Genomic DNA, 16,571 nt, shown 5'->3' with positions numbered 1-16,571 from the left:
TTTCCCAGATCCATGCAGTAACGGAGGCTCCTGTACGGATCGCATAGACGGCTTCCTGTGCGCCTGTTTGCCGGGATTCCGGGGAAGCAAGTGCGAGGAGGACATCAACGAGTGTGACAGCAACCCCTGCAAAAACGGTGCCAACTGCACAGACTGCGTCAATGGCTACACCTGCACCTGTCCGCCGGGCTTTAGTGGCATCCAGTGTGAAAACAACACTCCCGACTGCACGGAGAGGTAACGCCCCCTGTCCCTTGACACCTGCTCTCCCAGCCCTGCTGCGTGCACGGATGGCCTCCCCGTCACTCCGCACCAGCTGTGGGGCTGCGTGACCTCCTTCATACTCTCAGATTGCTTCCTTTTGCAATGCAGCTCTTGTCTGAGTTGGGGGAGACACAGAAGTAATTAGATAAGGGCACCACCTAGATCCCTTCCACTCTCTAGTATTGAATTCGGCTGCGCTGTTTGATCTCTTCTTTTTTTTCCCTGCTTAATCTTTGACGTCAGCGGTGGGCAATTGGGAACGGGGCGGATACAGAAGCCTGCTGGCAGAATTCCAACAAAATAAAAGTCCAGATTCTGAGCGGCCTCTTTTCTGCTCGTTTTTTTCAAAGCTCTTGCTTCAACGGGGGTACCTGTGTGGACGGCATCAACACTTTCACCTGCTTGTGTCCTCCTGGCTTCACGGGCAGCTACTGCCAGCACGACATCAATGAGTGCGACTCCAAGCCCTGCCTGAACGGCGGCACCTGCCAGGACAGCTATGGCACTTACAAGTGTACCTGTCCTCAGGGCTACACCGGCCTGAACTGCCAGGTAACACGACCGCCTGCTCTGCCCTTTGACCCAAACATGTCAGTGCGGCCATTGAATCTTTGAATCAAAGTTAACAGCCTGTTTCCCAACTTTCTCCTTAAAAGTTTGATGCCAGCAAAACATCCCCGTAAAATGGACATAGGATGTATTATAGTGTGAGAATTGCTAGATGGTATCAAATGCTTTTTCTGTAAGACTGGTGTCAACTTTTTTTCAACTTGAGTTAATTCACAATGAACTTCAAAAACAAAACGTGTTATGACAATCTGTATTGTCATTTACATCTCTGTCTATTTTACACGTACTCTCTATACGATGCATATTGATATGGTCTAAAAAATATTCTCGGTACTTCATGTGCAACGCCACGTTACCGTATAATTCTAGCATAAAACGAAGTTATTATATTCTGGCTTCTTAAGGAACAATCCATATTCTATAGAGCTGAAATTATACAAAATAATTATCTAGGTTCAATTGCTATAAATTTACCATAAATTATGGTTACTGCCAGAAAAGACATAAAATGTACATCTCTTTCTTTGCAACCTGAATACCAGGAAAATTAATAAAGGCTGTTCTCTTTATCATGGTCATTGTAAATTACTTACAAATGTTGTGAGCAACACGTTTTCATAATATTGTTTCAGTGTTAAATTATGTCTATCACTGTAAGATAATATTTTAAAGGAGAACTGGAAAAATCGGCATTCTGAATTTCATACTGAATGTCAGATACTGAGAAAGTTGTTTATAAAGGTAAAATGTTATGTTTGCTCACAACGGAATCTAGCTTGTACATTTCGATTGCCATATTTAAAACTATAAAAACGTGTCTCCATGTCATGGTTTCCTGTCTCTTATGCTTCCTTTGTTCTTTGGAAAGTGAGAAAGTTGCTGTATTTCCATCTTTCAGAACCTGGTGCGCTGGTGTGACTCTTCGCCCTGTAAGAATGGTGGCACGTGTTGGCAGACTGGTACTTCGTACCGCTGTGAGTGCCAGAGTGGCTGGACTGGTCTTTACTGTGACGTCCCCAGCGTTTCCTGTGAGGTTGCAGCTAAACAGCAAGGTAAAGACACCCCCTTACAATGCGTATGAAGCTTCTGATAAAATCCAGTGAAAGTCAGTTGGTCTTTTAAGCCTGAGTGTGTAGTTACCCAGTCACCCAGTGCAGTCATACTCACAAAGATCTGCTGCTGTCTGCCTTGGAACTCTAGGTGTTGATGTGACGCAGCTGTGCAGGAATTCTGGCCAGTGTCTGGATGCTGGCAATACCCACTACTGTCGATGCCAGGCAGGCTACACTGGCAGCTACTGCGAAGAACAAGTGGATGAATGCACACCTAATCCCTGCCAGAATGGAGCCACCTGCACGGACTACCTGGGTGGATACACTTGCGAGGTGAGACCCCTAATCTTTTTCTTTTTGTCTTCTCATCTATATCTGATTCCTCCATTTTCCCAAGACTTACATCTGAAGACTTTAGTCCAAGAGAGACTTCGTTCGTTCCATTTCCAATGGCAATTCCATTTTTAATTTTGCCGTCGTTCGAGTTAAAACTGAAACAAGACCTTAAATTTATTCCTTATGCCTTCAGGTCTTTTTGCTTTCTTGCTGAAAGTGAAGCATTCTGCTCTGAGCTTTTGTCCCTTTGATGAAACTTTCTGGAAATACTGCCTTCACTACTAATGCCATCTAAAAAGCTGATTGTGTTTTTTCAAATGTAGTCTTAAGGTGCTAGTTTATGTGCACCTCCACTGTTGCAAGTTGCTTATATAGCAAAACAATAAGTAAACACAAAATCAGGGTAAACAACACAAGTTGTTCTATGTCAGGCATTAATTGCTGTGTGTTCCTTCTTTCACAGTGTGTGCCAGGATACCATGGAGTCAACTGCTCAGAGGAGATCAATGAGTGCCTTTCCCAGCCCTGTCAGAATGGAGGGACCTGCATTGACCTCATCAATACATACAAGTGCTCCTGTCCGCGGGGAACTCAAGGTCAGGAGAGAGCCCTACACATTTCTAACAGTTACTCCTTGTTTATTGTTTGAGATGTTAATGACTTTACCTGTCTTGTTACCTGTCTTAAATTAGAGTCACCCGTTGGGACATTGGATTGATTACAGAATTAACACATTAATGAAGCCCTTTTATGGATAAAAAAGGTCTCCTAAGACATTTATTTCATTCTATTTAATCCTTCATTCAACCAGATAAGTTCGTTGAGAACAAATTCTCCATTTGTAATGACAACCTGGAGAGGACCCATCTGTGCAGCTGGGTGATTTTCTAGAGCAATCTGAGTGAAGTTCCTTGCTCAAGTATATACCAGCCAATGTCCTTACCCATGATTCGAAACCCACAATCCTCTGACCAAGAGCCTCCTAACCACTCCTCCACACTGGTGCTAGTGTCAGCATGGTTTTTATGGAGATCCAGAATACAAAAAAGCCACTCTAGCCCAGTAGCACTTGTTAAGTTAACCACATTTGCCCTGTTGACTTACAGACGTCTTTTTCCCCTCCCCTCATCTAGGTGTGCACTGCGAGATCAACGTGGACGATTGCAACCCTTTTGTAGATCCCATCACGCAGGAGCCCAAGTGCTTCAACAATGGCAAGTGTGTGGACAGAGTGGGCGGCTACCACTGCATCTGCCTGGCAGGCTTTGTGGGGGAGCGCTGCGAAGGGGACGTCAACGAGTGCCTGTCCAACCCCTGCGACCCGCGAGGCACTCAGAACTGCATACAGCTTGTCAACAGCTACCGCTGTGAATGCCGCACAGGCTACACAGGTGAGAAATGCGTTTACACTGCAGTGGCAAAATCACTCTTCTTCGACGCTACAAGAACAGCATGCATGCTTTCCGATTCTCTTTTTTAGCTCTCGGTTGCAGTATTTAAACGGTGCCAAGTTTTAAGATGGATTTTCACAAGTATTTTGACAAATTTAAACCCAACGTGATCACTAAGTCGCTGAAAAATCATTGCCGTCTACAAAGATTAGGCTCAGTTAGCTCAGTTGCCGATTCCCAATTGAAGCTTAGCACCGAAAACCACTTTTTGAGTATTGCAGCAAATTGTTCCTGGTGCAGATAGATTCTCTGAAGTGAAATGTGTATTTTAATTCTGTACAACAGGGCAGCGCTGTGATACAGTATTTGATGGCTGCAAAGGAAAGCCATGTCGGAATGGAGGAACATGCGCCGTGGCCAGTAACACTCCGCATGGCTTCATCTGCAAATGTCCTCCTGTAAGTACATCAGAACAATTAGAAATCTGGAATTGGAAATTTGTCGTGTAGCTATAAAGGGCCAACTGAATTATTATCTCGTCTCTGCAGGGCTTCACCGGATCCACCTGCGAATACGACACTCACTCGTGTGGTACGTTGCGGTGTCGAAACGGGGGCACGTGCATCCTGGGTCACAAGAGTCCTAAATGCCTGTGCACCGACGCCTTCACTGGGCCTGAATGCCAGTACCCGGCCAATAGCCCCTGCAACTCCAACCCCTGCTATAACGGGGGCACCTGTGAGAACTCCCTGGAGGCTCCCTTTTACCACTGCGTCTGCCCCACCAATTTCAACGGGCTCCTGTGCCACATCCTGGACTACAACTTCCAGGGCGGGTTCGGGCGGGACATCACGCCTCCTCCCGAGGTCGCGGTCAGCTGCGAGATCCCCGAGTGCGAGAAGCGCAGGAACGACAAGATCTGCGACCGCCTGTGCAACAACCACGCCTGCGGCTGGGACGGCGGGGACTGCTCCCTCAACTTCGACGACCCCTGGAAGAACTGCACCATGTCCCTGCAGTGCTGGCGCTACTTCAACGACGGCAAGTGCGACGAGCAGTGCGACAACGCTGGCTGCCTCTACGACGGCTTCGACTGCCAGAATTTGGAGGGCCAGTGCAAGTAAGTGTTGCATCTCTCGCCTGCAGGCGGCTTTCTTCTGGCTCAGTGCACAGCCGAGAGATGGCATCTCCATTTTATAGTTGGCGGATATCAGCTGGCGTTTTGGACCACATCCTCCCATTAACTTTGGGATGAAGAAATTAATATTTATTCTCAAAACACTAATGTATCAGCATTAATGATTCCTGTGTCGGCATTAATGATTCCTCTTGTTCGAGTTGTTGGCATAATTAACATAAACCATGTGCAAGACCAGCAGTATACTCTGAAAGGAGGCGATAATGGTTGTCCCTCCAGCAATGTCAGCATGTAAAAAGAGAAATGGGCAAGGCTGGTGGCTGAGCTAAGAAAATACAGTTTAATATGTCCTAGCAGAGTCCTGGTATGGGTTCTGGAATATTGTGTTTAGTACATTTCCACTAGAGGTTGATCTGTTCTTGATAGAAGTGCTGTATGTAATCAAGCCACAAATAATACCCTTCCCAGCTTTAATAATAGCATTGGTTCCTTTTCTAGTCCACTCTATGACCAGTATTGTAAGGATCACTACGCTGACGGGCACTGCGATCAAGGCTGCAACAACGCGGAGTGCGAGTGGGACGGTCTAGACTGCGCCAACAACATGCCGGAGAAGCTGGCGGACGGCAGGCTGGTGCTGGTGGTCCACATCCTCCCGGATCAGCTGAAGAACAACTCCTTCGGCTTCCTCCGGGAGCTCAGCAGGGTTCTGCACACCAACGTGGTCTTCCGCAAAGACAGCAACGGCGAGTACATGATCTTCCCCTATTACGGCAACGAGCAGGAGCTCAGGAAGCACAACATCAAGAGGTCAGCAGATAGCTGGACGGAGATCCCTGGAAATGTTTTCAACAAGATGAAGAACTCCATGTACACGGTGGTGAACGCCAGGAAGCGCAGGGAGCTGGACCAGATGCAGATCAAGGGGTGAGTGTGGACCTGGGGTTTGGGTTTTTGGGTTTATAATTGGGGCCCTCTTGGCTGCTTGGGGATACCAGGGTGATATTTGAGGAGACAAAATACATTTATCCAATGTGTCCTCTGTCTCTGTTGTTCCCCTCCATCGGCTCTTCCATGATACTTATTTTTAAAAGGAAAGTATCCTTGCTGAACATGTGATGCTGCCAAAAAGAATTGGAGATCAAGTGCTCTCAACAAGCTAGGATACAAAAGCTTTGCTTTATAACCTCCTTGCCTTGCTTTAGTTTTCAAGAGAAGGAGACTGTCAGTCATTAAAAATGCAGAGAAACCTTTGATATTGACTTATCACTGTAGCTTTTCTTTTGTATTGAGAGAGTTTTATTAGTATCTCCACTGTTTACACCCCTACCTTAAGTTCAAGCCAACTGTCCTTTCTATGTGAAGCCAAATATAGAAGAACTTGCCCGCACTGTGATTATAAGACGTTTCTTTTTGACTTTTCTTTGTAGGTCAGTGGTGTATTTGGAAATTGACAACCGGCAGTGTTACCAGCAGTCTACAGAATGTTTCCAAAGTGCAACAGATGTGGCTGCCTTCTTGGGAGCTCTGGCCTCCAGTGGAAACCTGAATGTTCCCTACATCATTGAGGCTGTTACAAGTGAGTACACATGCAGGCTTTGCAGCTCTGAACACTAATCACTCCCTTAACGAGGCAATCACCCACCTACTGCTCCCACACCCTTGAGTTTTGTATCACTGATTGGATTTGTTATTTTTGTGTTCTTTTCCTTCGCAAGATTCTTTTGCTTTTGGACCTTTGAGATTTCTGTAGTGTTGTACAGTGAGAAGATAGTTATAATTTACATTGTATAAACAGCCTTCCCCGGCATTTGGATTTAAATAATTGCAGATTGCAGGTTTCAAAATGGTTAATTGCAGTAAATCAGATCCAATCTACCCCCCTACCCCCTCTTCTTGTGTTAAGGGGATGCTGCAACCTTCACCTTGTTGAATGTAATACCAGGACTTAGCGCATCTCTAAGGGGTTAGGTGGTGAGAGTTTATCATTTCAAAATCGTTAGCAGAAAAAAAAAAGAGGAGAAAAAAATTGATCGGGAGTGTGCTAGAAGTTGGGAGTCTTTGTTATCTTGAAAATCCTAATAAATCCGCCGTCTTTACAGCTTAAAGCGCGTGCAGTAATTTGAAGTTCATTAATCCCTTTTTTTTTTCTTAAAGAAGAAATGGTAAAGTTGTCTCCTGGTACACTGAGCTGAAAAGGGGGGAAAGGAGGTGTTTTTTTTTTTCCCTGCTTCTTTTGCTTGAGAAGTGGTTAGCAATTCTGATTATTAGCGAGTGAAACGACCTTGTTTTACAAATTATCTCACTTGCCCGCCTGGTTTCTGTATACAAATAGAATTCTTGGGCAAGACGGGGGCTCGTCTTCTCACTTCGCTCTCTCCTACCATGACGCCTGAGCTTTGGCTGTTGGATGCCGACTGACAGAATGTTCCTCTCTCCCGCGGCAGGTGAGAACACGGACAACTCTTCGACCCCGAATCTCTACCACATCTACGTGGTGCTGGCCGCCCTGGCTTTGCTGGCTTTCGTTGGCGTGGGGGTGGTGGTCTCCAGGAAGCGGCGCCGGGAGCACGGCCAGCTGTGGTTCCCCGAGGGCTTCAAAGTGAACGAACCCAACAAGAAGAAACGCCGGGAGCCTGTGGGGGAGGACTCTGTGGGATTGAAGTGAGTGATCACCAGCGTTTAAGACTTCTGTCGCCTCCTGCTTCCCGATCTGAGGAAAACTGCTTCTGGTGGGGGGGTGGGGAGTTTTTGTTTAGTCGTTTCATCAGGGGGTGGGTGTCAAAGATAGAGGATGCAGTGCAAAAGAGGGTGGGGGAGAGATGGTTGGAGGTTGTTAAGACCTTTGGGTGGTGGGGTACAGTAAAGAACATTGGTGCTGTAAAAGAGCTTGGATTTTGACTGCGTGACAGAGCAAGACCCAAGTGCTGCTGTTAATTAACTTTTCACTTGCTTGCTCTCTCGGGGTGCCTTTTCCTTTTTCTCTGCCACGGTCCCAGTCAGCACACATGGGAGAAGGGCAGGTTGATCTTCCTCCCGTGTCGGGCTTTCAGATAATGGGATTTTTTTCTCCCGTGCGACGGAAACAGGCCACTGAAGAACTCCTCCGACATGTCCCTCATGGATGATAATCAGAACGAGTGGGGGGATGAGGAACCTTCAGACACCAAGAGATTCAGGGTAAGATGAGAACTGAAGAGAAAAAAAACAGCTTAAAATCCTTTGTAATTGTAAGTGTATATTTTTTTTAGCAATGGCATGAGGAGAAATCAATCATATCATTACTATAATGTAAATTATTAACTGGAATATTATGTTACATTTTTTTCATATGCCAGAATATCATTTTTTAACAATGATGGAATCATTTAGTGGATATAAGCTGTGAGCTGTTTCAGCTCTTGTCTTCTGAAGGCAGGGAGGAGGTAGGGTGTCTCCTGTGTCTGACCACAGAGGTTTCTCTGCCTTTCAGTTTGAAGAGCAGGCGATGTTGGACCTGGATGACCAGACTGACCACCGGCAGTGGACACAGCAGCACCTGGATGCCGCAGACCTCCGCATCCCCTCCATGGCCCCCACCCCCCCTCAGGGCGAGATCGACAACGATTGCATGGACGTCAATGTCCGCGGTCCAGGTACTGACTGCAAAGCTAATTTCACACGGCTCTTATGTATTTTTAATTGAGTAATCTTAGGTTAAAATCCACAACTTCCATTTGTCAGTCTTTGGCAGAGTTTTTCTTTTACAATTAATTAGATCGCCATTTACAGTAAGACAAAATGCAAAGGTGATTCTGTCTGATCTTACTAGCAGTCTTGTCCGTAAAGAAACCAGCTTTGTCACTGACACTGATAGCAGCATTGGATACTCAGGAATATGCCTCTAGTGTAGCTTGTGAACATCTTCAGTATGTAGGAGTGGTTTAAGCTCAGTCGCCCTTAGGGCAGTGCTATGAGGTTCAAAGCAAAAGACTGAAAGCTGAGGCCACTTGGGAGAGCTCCCGTTTGTGCTTGGTTAATAATTTGCCTTCCAACCCTTCTCTTCTTTTATGCCATTTAATAATAAAATACAATATTGGTTTTAATTCACATACCTGTGTTGAGAAGTTAAAACCCCCAAAATGGATTCCACAAATCCGAGAGCAGAGCTCGTCAACTGCGTGCACTTCATTTTCCGGGAATCGGCAAGCTCGCATTCAAAATCAAAGGCATAAAATAGCAGAAAGATCTAAAAGGTGCTTTTCAAATGAACTGGCTGAGCTGAGCAATTTAACGAAGACGATGGTTTTCTGTGTTTTTCAAGGCATTTTGAATTTTGCTTCTCAAAGTAGAGTAAGTGCACTGCAAAGAAAGGTGTAGTTTTGAAGCTAGTTTAGCAAGCACCCGGATTCGGATGGTATTCCGTCAGGTCGTATAGGTGCGAGTAGCGCTGATGTCTGTGGTCTTTGTTTTGCAGATGGCTTCACTCCCCTGATGATCGCCTCCTGCAGCGGAGGAGGCCTGGAGACCGGGAACAGCGAGGAAGAGGAGGATGCCTCGGCCAACGTCATCTCCGATTTTATCTACCAGGGTGCCAACCTGCACAACCAGACAGACCGCACGGGCGAGACGGCCCTGCACCTGGCCGCCCGGTATGCCCGCTCCGACGCCGCCAAGCGCCTCCTGGAGGCCAGTGCAGATGCCAACATCCAGGACAACATGGGCAGGACGCCCCTTCACGCCGCTGTGGCTGCAGACGCCCAGGGGGTTTTCCAGGTAGTGTGTCCCAGAATCCAGCAGGGGAAAAGTGACAATTCCTGCATGAGACCTACCTCACTTCCCCCTGATTGTTTGGATAGATTTTCTGATCCTTACTTGCTTATGTTAAGATATTGCACTCTCCCAAACTGTTTTTATAACTTAGGACTTTTGACTAGACAGGCACAGAGGCTTAGCAGTTTAATATAAAGCACAGATGGGGTTAAATTTGTCAGGAACCTCTCTGATTAAGGTCACAGCTGCAGAGCTCTCTGCTTAACAGATCAGATTCTATATTTAGTGTTAGATGCATGTCCTTCTCCATGTTATCCGGCTTAATTTTCACTAACGTGGGTCACTTGCCTCCTTTTCAGATCCTGATCCGGAACAGGGCCACAGATCTGGATGCCCGCATGCACGACGGCACCACGCCTCTCATCCTGGCTGCACGCCTGGCAGTGGAGGGCATGGTGGAGGAACTCATCAACTGCCATGCGGACGTCAACGCCATCGATGACTTTGGTACGCTAGGTCCAACTCGGTTAAACACTTCGATTTCTGAGGCCTTTTCTTAAAGAGTTTGAGATCAGGTTTCTAAATTAAGGGACAAAGGCATAGTCTGTAACCATACATGACAATAAAAGGTGATCGTGGCAAATCCTTTGCCCTGATTTTCACTATGGCTTTGGTCTTGTGAAAAATCCTGTGGCCATTTTCTTTTATTGCTGCCCAGTGTGAATTCAAGTCATGCTGCCCAGTGAGTCTTAAATCTTTTCCCAATAATGTCTTAATTAAATTGATTCCACTCAGGAGAAAAAAAGCCAGCGAATATTTTATCGACTAGCTCTGCTGTGCTATTTTCTTAACTAAAAATATTTTTTATACTTTTGTGTGTCTTCAGGCAAATCAGCTTTGCACTGGGCTGCCGCAGTGAACAATGTGGATGCTGCTGTGGTGCTTCTCAAGAATGGCGCCAACAAAGACATGCAAAACAATAAGGTGAGCGTTATGTTTTTGTCATGCAGATACTGGCAACAGAGCCTTATCCTTAAGCCATGAACCTCTTTAGGTGTATGTTGCCATGATGTCAATGTGAAGAAATGCATTATCGTTTTGCTTAACACAGTGTATAGTGCAAAGCCTGAGAGATCTGAAAAGTTAAGCCTACAGCCGCGTAGGAAGACTTGTTGACACGGACCTTTTCTCCCTCTCACCAGGAGGAAACGCCTCTGTTCCTTGCTGCTCGAGAAGGAAGCTACGAGACTGCCAAGGTCCTGCTGGATCATTTCGCTAACCGCGAGATCACCGATCACATGGACCGGCTGCCACGTGACATCGCCCAGGAACGCATGCATCACGACATCGTGCGCCTGCTGGACGAGTACAATCTGGTGAGGAGCCCTCCCATGCACAACGGACCCATCAGCGCCACCCTCTCCCCTCCTCTCTGTTCGCCAAACAGCTACCTTGGCAGCATGAAGCCTTCGGCGCAGGGCAAGAAAGCCAGGAAACCGAGTGCCAAGGGCATCAGCTGCAATGGCAAAGATGCCAAAGATATCAAAGCCAGGAGGAAGAAGTCCCAGGATGGCAAAGGAAGTCTGCTGGACAGCTCGGCTGTCCTCTCCCCCGTGGATTCCCTGGAGTCTCCTCACGGGTACATGTCAGATGTAGCTTCTCCACCCATGATGACGTCACCCTTCCAGCAGTCCCCTTCCATGCCCCTCAACCATCTGCAGGGCATGTCTGACACCCACATTGGGGTCAATCACCTGGGCATGGCAGGTAAGCAGGACATGACCATGGGAGGCTCCAGCAGGATGCAGTTTGATTCGGTGCCGCCCCGTCTCTCCCATCTGCCTGTCTCCAGCCCCAGCAGCTCTGTGCTAAGCAACGGTAACATGACCATGGCAATGGGTGGGGGCTCCGGCATGAATGGCCAGTGCGACTGGCTCTCAAGGATGCACGGCAATATGGGGCAGAACCAGTTCAACCCCATGAGGAATACAGGCCAAGGGGGCATGCACCAGGCCACCCCATCCCTCCAGCACGGCATGATGACCTCTCTGCACAATGGGCTCCCCACCACCACTCTGTCACAGATGATGAGCTACCAGGGGATGCAGAACACCAGGCTCACCACCCAGCCGCATTTAATGCAGGCGCAACAGATGCAGCAGATGCAGCACCAGCAGAACCTTCAGCAGCAGTTACAACAGCAACAGCAGCAGCAGCAACAGCAGCAGAGCATTCAGCTGCAGCACCAGAACTCTAATACTGCCACCAGTGGTCACACCATCAGCCAGAACTTCATAAGCAGTGACCTGAGCCAGTCCGATCTGCAGCAGGTGTCTGGAAACGCCATACCGATCCACACCATCCTGCCCCAGGAGACGCAGATCCTTCCCACCTCACTCAACCAGACCATGCCCAGCACCCAGTTCCTTACCCCTCCCTCACAACATAGTTACTCTGCCCCCTTGGACAACACACCCAACCACCAGCACCAGATGTCTGATCACCCCTTTCTGACCCCTTCCCCAGGATCCCCTGATCAATGGTCTAGCTCTTCTCCACATTCCAACATGTCTGATTGGTCAGAAGGCATCTCCAGCCCTCCTACAAGCATGCAGTCCCAAATTGGGCACATTCCAGATCAATTCAAGTAGAGTGGAAATGAAAATCTCTGGCCTGTTTGGACCATTTAGATGTTTTTTTGTAAGAACTGAAGAAGCACTCTTTTAAATATTTTTTTGAAAAGCAAGGAAAAATAACAAAAAAACTTGTGACTGAAGGATCCCTTTTATATGGTTTTATACTAACGAGGATGAGAATTATGTTCTATTCATTTTGTATTTATTTATGTACTTTTTATTTTACATGGAGAAAAGAAACACTGCCTTGTTATTTATACATTTAATTGTCGTCTGTGCTAAAGAAATTGCAGGGGTATAAGGATCGGGCCCTCTGTTATATCTTAGGGGAATTAAAAAAATAGCTTTTGTAGAGAAAAAAACAGCTTGGCTTATTTTATGTTAATGCTTTTGTCTGCAACAGTAAAAGAAAGATTACTGATAATGTAAACACTGGTTATTTATTGGTGTCTTAAAAATGTTACTTCATTAATTTGTACACCAATTTTTATTTTATTGTGCTACTGTATAATCTTTGTAAAAAGTGCTTATGAATGTTTTTTTCCTTTATTTTAGAACATTTTATAGAAGAGATTCTTAAGTCTTTGTTTAAAGCTTCAGTATTAAGTAGATGTATATTTGTCCCTTAACAAAAAGTAGGATTCGTTTTAAAAGTTTTTTTTTCTGTAGAAATCACCAGTTTTCGGTTTCGATAAGGGTCTCATGTAACCAGAATCCATAAGCTAAATACGCATACATACCGATGGTGTATGCATTTAGATATTAAAATGTATTTCAGCTCTACATGTCAAGATCTCAGAATGTTGTTCTTGTCATTCAGGTAACTGCCACTACTTTTCATGATATAAGCCCCTGGTAGAATTTGTTTTTGTGGAAAAATACTGTTTATGTCCAGACTGTGGTGAAATTGGATTCCAATATTTTGAACAAAAGGAAAATAGAAAAAAATTTCATTCCTGAGGTGCACAGCAGTTATAGAACAGGGATGCTGTTTGTCTTGTGTGTAAACATCCTTGCCAGGGCACAGTATTTACAATTTACTGTACTAGGATCTTTCGGGAAGTGTAAAGAAAAGGGCATTGTCACATGCCTAGTGAACAAGTGCACCAGACTAATCTGTCTATGCAGGAATGGAAAATAAAGAAAGATGGGACAAACGTATTGTCTGAGTAAGTGCAAAGATTGCACAGTGTTTTTTGACACTTTTGTCTTTGTTCTTTCAGAAAACAGTTGTGTTGACAAACCATTTGAGGTGCTTTTAGGAAAAGAAGAGGGAAGATTCTTTCTTTTCCTTTTTTGCTCATCTTTAAAATGGTTTTCAATGACTGTAATACTTGTTTGAAGCAAGCCTGTGGCCAGGTGTGTTTAATGTGTAAATAAGGTGTTTTTACGAAAGCAGGATTTTGTTTCAGAAATCTAAGTCTTAAATGTCATGTCAATTAGAGATGTCACAATGTTTAGAGGGATTTTTTGTTTCATCATGCATACATTACATCTATGTTACTCAGTATTACTGAGGAAGAATTAAATATAAATATGTTGAAATATATATAAAAGAAATGGGATCTGTTTCTAGTCCCTACATATTAAAAAGAAAAAGAAACAGTAAGTCTTTATAAATCATTATTTATTGATTTCTGCTGTAATACAAGATAATCCACTCTGTATCCTTGGGATTTAGGGTACGATGTATGAACTCAGCATTTTTAAAAGAAAAGAAAACTTGTTTTGTAGCGTTCTAATCTGTTGTGATATTGTGACATCTCTAATGCTTTTTTGATGAGCATCTGATGGTGTCCGTTCTTACTGTCATGTTTTATAAACTAGACTGTAGTTTACAAAGGAAATGTAATACAATGTCTGTAATAAATTACCGACCTGCAAAGTTGTAGTTTGCAAAAAAAGTATTTTCTGTTAACTGATTTGTAAATGATTGTTTCTTGCTACAATAAATGATGCCATTGTCTAGGTTTTACTAAAACTCATCTTAAGTCTTTTCTTCTGTGGAGTAAGCATTCATTGAAAATGCATGCAGTTTTCCTAACTGGCATTACATGGTTTTAACATAAAGGTGTTTTTGGTAATTTTACATCCATTACAAGGCCTCTTTATCCAAATTTTGACAAGTTCAGTGCTACATTGTAGAGTTTCAGAATTATTTTCCTGTCTTTGTGTGGCTTCTCATTTATTTTCTATATTGAAGAAAACATTCAATTCTTCTATTTCTTAACTTTACATCATGTCAGCCACATGCAATACAGCCTTTTAATTTGCACAAACTCTGGCAGAATTTAAAAGGTTTTCTGTTACCTGTGTGTTTTTCTCTTCAGATATCACAGCTATAAAACATTTCCTCAATTCTCACAGTGTTAGTATAGGATCTTAAGAGTGGTTTAATGGTCAGGATTGATGTTAGCAGTAGGTTTTGGGTTGGGTCAAACATTACCCACTTACTAAGCAGCAATATGCTGTTTGGGTTCTCTTTTGTTATGTGTAAAGTGTTATTAAAAAGGGTCTATCTGGCCTTCAGTGATGAACCACAGTGCTAAAATACAGACAGAATTGCCTACTATTAATTGGCATACGTACCATATACACATAATGTACTGTATCTAATCAATGCCTTACTGCAAGCTATTAGGGACATCCCGAGAAAGATAAAATGTTTTATTTGAAAGAAAATAAAAAAGTAGCTTGACTGAAGCATCCAAAACGTTCCAACTCGAGTAAGGTTAACGAATGGACTGAAAACAGTATAAAGCAAGACGTTATTGCCAATATTTTAGTGTGTTCGGGTTTGTGTATATTAAAATCGTACAAATTAGATTGGGAAAAGTAGACCTCTCAGCTCATCTTTTTGGGTGTAAGATTTTGGTTTCATGAGAACCGCACTTCACTGTAACCTGACAAACTGGCTCAGCGCAGCTCCTACGCGGTAAAATGTCTCCTGGACACGCACACTTGGCACACTTTAAAACCTGTTGTTCTATCACTTTGCTAGTTAGCAATACATAACACAAACGAATAAGTTGGGTATCATTGTTTCTGCCGTTTGTAGGGGGGGCGGTTCACGCTGATACTAAGGGATGGGGTGTCCTACATCGGGAGTGTTTTGTAATGTTCTGCGAGGTTCAAACGATGAAGAAACACCAGCGTCTCCAAAGAAAGCCGTTTGGTGATGAACACTCTACAGAGGACATCCAGTTCTCGTTAAACTTTGCCGTGGACAGCAGAGTAGTTTATCGCCATGTGTACGCGCACATTGGAATTCTTAATCGCGCTGATCTCTCGGGACGCATACAGTACAACAGACAGCACCACACAATGTAGACAACAGGAACAATAAATATGTAGTAGACCAAACAAAATGGTAGACTATGTAAAAAGTGTGTAGTGCAGATGTGTATTAAGGCACTGCAGTTAGCTGTTGAGAATGCATACTTGAGTCAAGTGGTCCATGATTTAACAGGGTGGTATCGCTTGCCAGAAGGGTAGGGGGGAGAACAGGTTGTGGCCGGGATGGTTGGGATCCTGTGAATGATGGTGTGGATCTCGTCGATTGATGGTAAATCACATCCTATAATCCTCTGTCCCATTACCACAACCTTTTGTAGTGCATCTCTGTCATGCATGGTAGTATTGTTGTACCACACAGTGATGCCACTACTGAGGACACTTTCTATGGTGCTCCGGGAAATGTTCATGAGGAACTGCTTTCCCATACCGCATTTCTTTAAGCACCGCAGAAAGTGCAAGCGCTGTGCCTTTTTCAGATTGGCTATTGTGAGTCTCTTAGTCATCTGGGATGACGTGAGGAGTGGCTTTCACAAATATCCCAGCGCAGGTGCAGGGACGATTATATACCACACTCGCTCGCAGCACTATTTTAACGTGTGACCTATGACCCGTAAATCCCGTCATTGGTTATCTGATGACATATTGGAGCCATTAGAAGATGACTGGAAATATTTAAAGTGTTTTCCGATAATGATTTCTCCGACTGCATGGCGTCGGTTTACCATAAGGTGACGCACAAGCAAATATTGAATATAGCGCGTATGACTGATGGTAAAGGGATACAAAATTATCGGATTATTATGAAAGTTATTAGGGCGGTAACTAATTTGTTTGTTTTTTTACTGGTGACTGGTGACTGATGTTATAACTCACAATGATTGAATTTCCCACAAGAAACCAATTATCTGTGAGAAGTTTTATTTCCAGCGAATTTCTATACCTTCTTTCTTGACCACATAACTTGACATCCTTTGCAGGTGATATTTGTTTCATTAGAGTCCGCACCTCCAATGATAATTTGTTCAAAACTGTATTGAAACTGGAGTCTTGTTATAACCTGCTCCACAGATGAGTTTTATTAACTTTCTTGAACTGCTTTTCTTGTCTCCAAAAGCCCAACGCCGAAAATGCAACG

The 16,571-nt window shown here is 44.4% G+C and overlaps 1 protein-coding gene across 2 annotated transcripts in view; it reads left to right on the top strand.

The window, feature by feature from the left end:
• Positions 1–14,120, top strand: part of notch1b (notch receptor 1b) — a 47,175-nt gene extending 33,055 nt beyond the window's left edge. For both annotated transcript variants that reach the window (XM_088614560.1, XM_088614559.1), the window contains 17 exons: positions 9–237; positions 615–816; positions 1,733–1,886; positions 2,035–2,219; positions 2,686–2,818; positions 3,356–3,613; positions 3,959–4,071; positions 4,162–4,733; positions 5,250–5,678; positions 6,182–6,330; positions 7,199–7,415; positions 7,841–7,931; positions 8,224–8,386; positions 9,208–9,506; positions 9,863–10,010; positions 10,390–10,487; positions 10,706–14,120. In XM_088614560.1, the coding sequence (XP_088470686.1) occupies positions 9–237; positions 615–816; positions 1,733–1,886; positions 2,035–2,219; positions 2,686–2,818; positions 3,356–3,613; positions 3,959–4,071; positions 4,162–4,733; positions 5,250–5,678; positions 6,182–6,330; positions 7,199–7,415; positions 7,841–7,931; positions 8,224–8,386; positions 9,208–9,506; positions 9,863–10,010; positions 10,390–10,487; positions 10,706–12,154 (4,889 nt within the window). In that variant the 3' untranslated portion in view covers positions 12,155–14,120. The remainder of the gene's footprint in view (positions 1–8; positions 238–614; positions 817–1,732; positions 1,887–2,034; positions 2,220–2,685; positions 2,819–3,355; positions 3,614–3,958; positions 4,072–4,161; positions 4,734–5,249; positions 5,679–6,181; positions 6,331–7,198; positions 7,416–7,840; positions 7,932–8,223; positions 8,387–9,207; positions 9,507–9,862; positions 10,011–10,389; positions 10,488–10,705) is intronic.
• The last annotated feature ends 2,451 nt before the right edge of the window (positions 14,121–16,571 follow it).

Source organism: Lepisosteus platostomus, chromosome 21 (assembly GCF_059453375.1).
Source record: "Lepisosteus platostomus isolate fLepPlt1 chromosome 21, fLepPlt1.hap1, whole genome shotgun sequence".
In the NCBI taxonomy this organism is placed as follows: Eukaryota; Metazoa; Chordata; class Actinopteri; order Semionotiformes; family Lepisosteidae; genus Lepisosteus; species Lepisosteus platostomus.
This window is presented reverse-complemented; position numbering and strand designations above follow the sequence as displayed.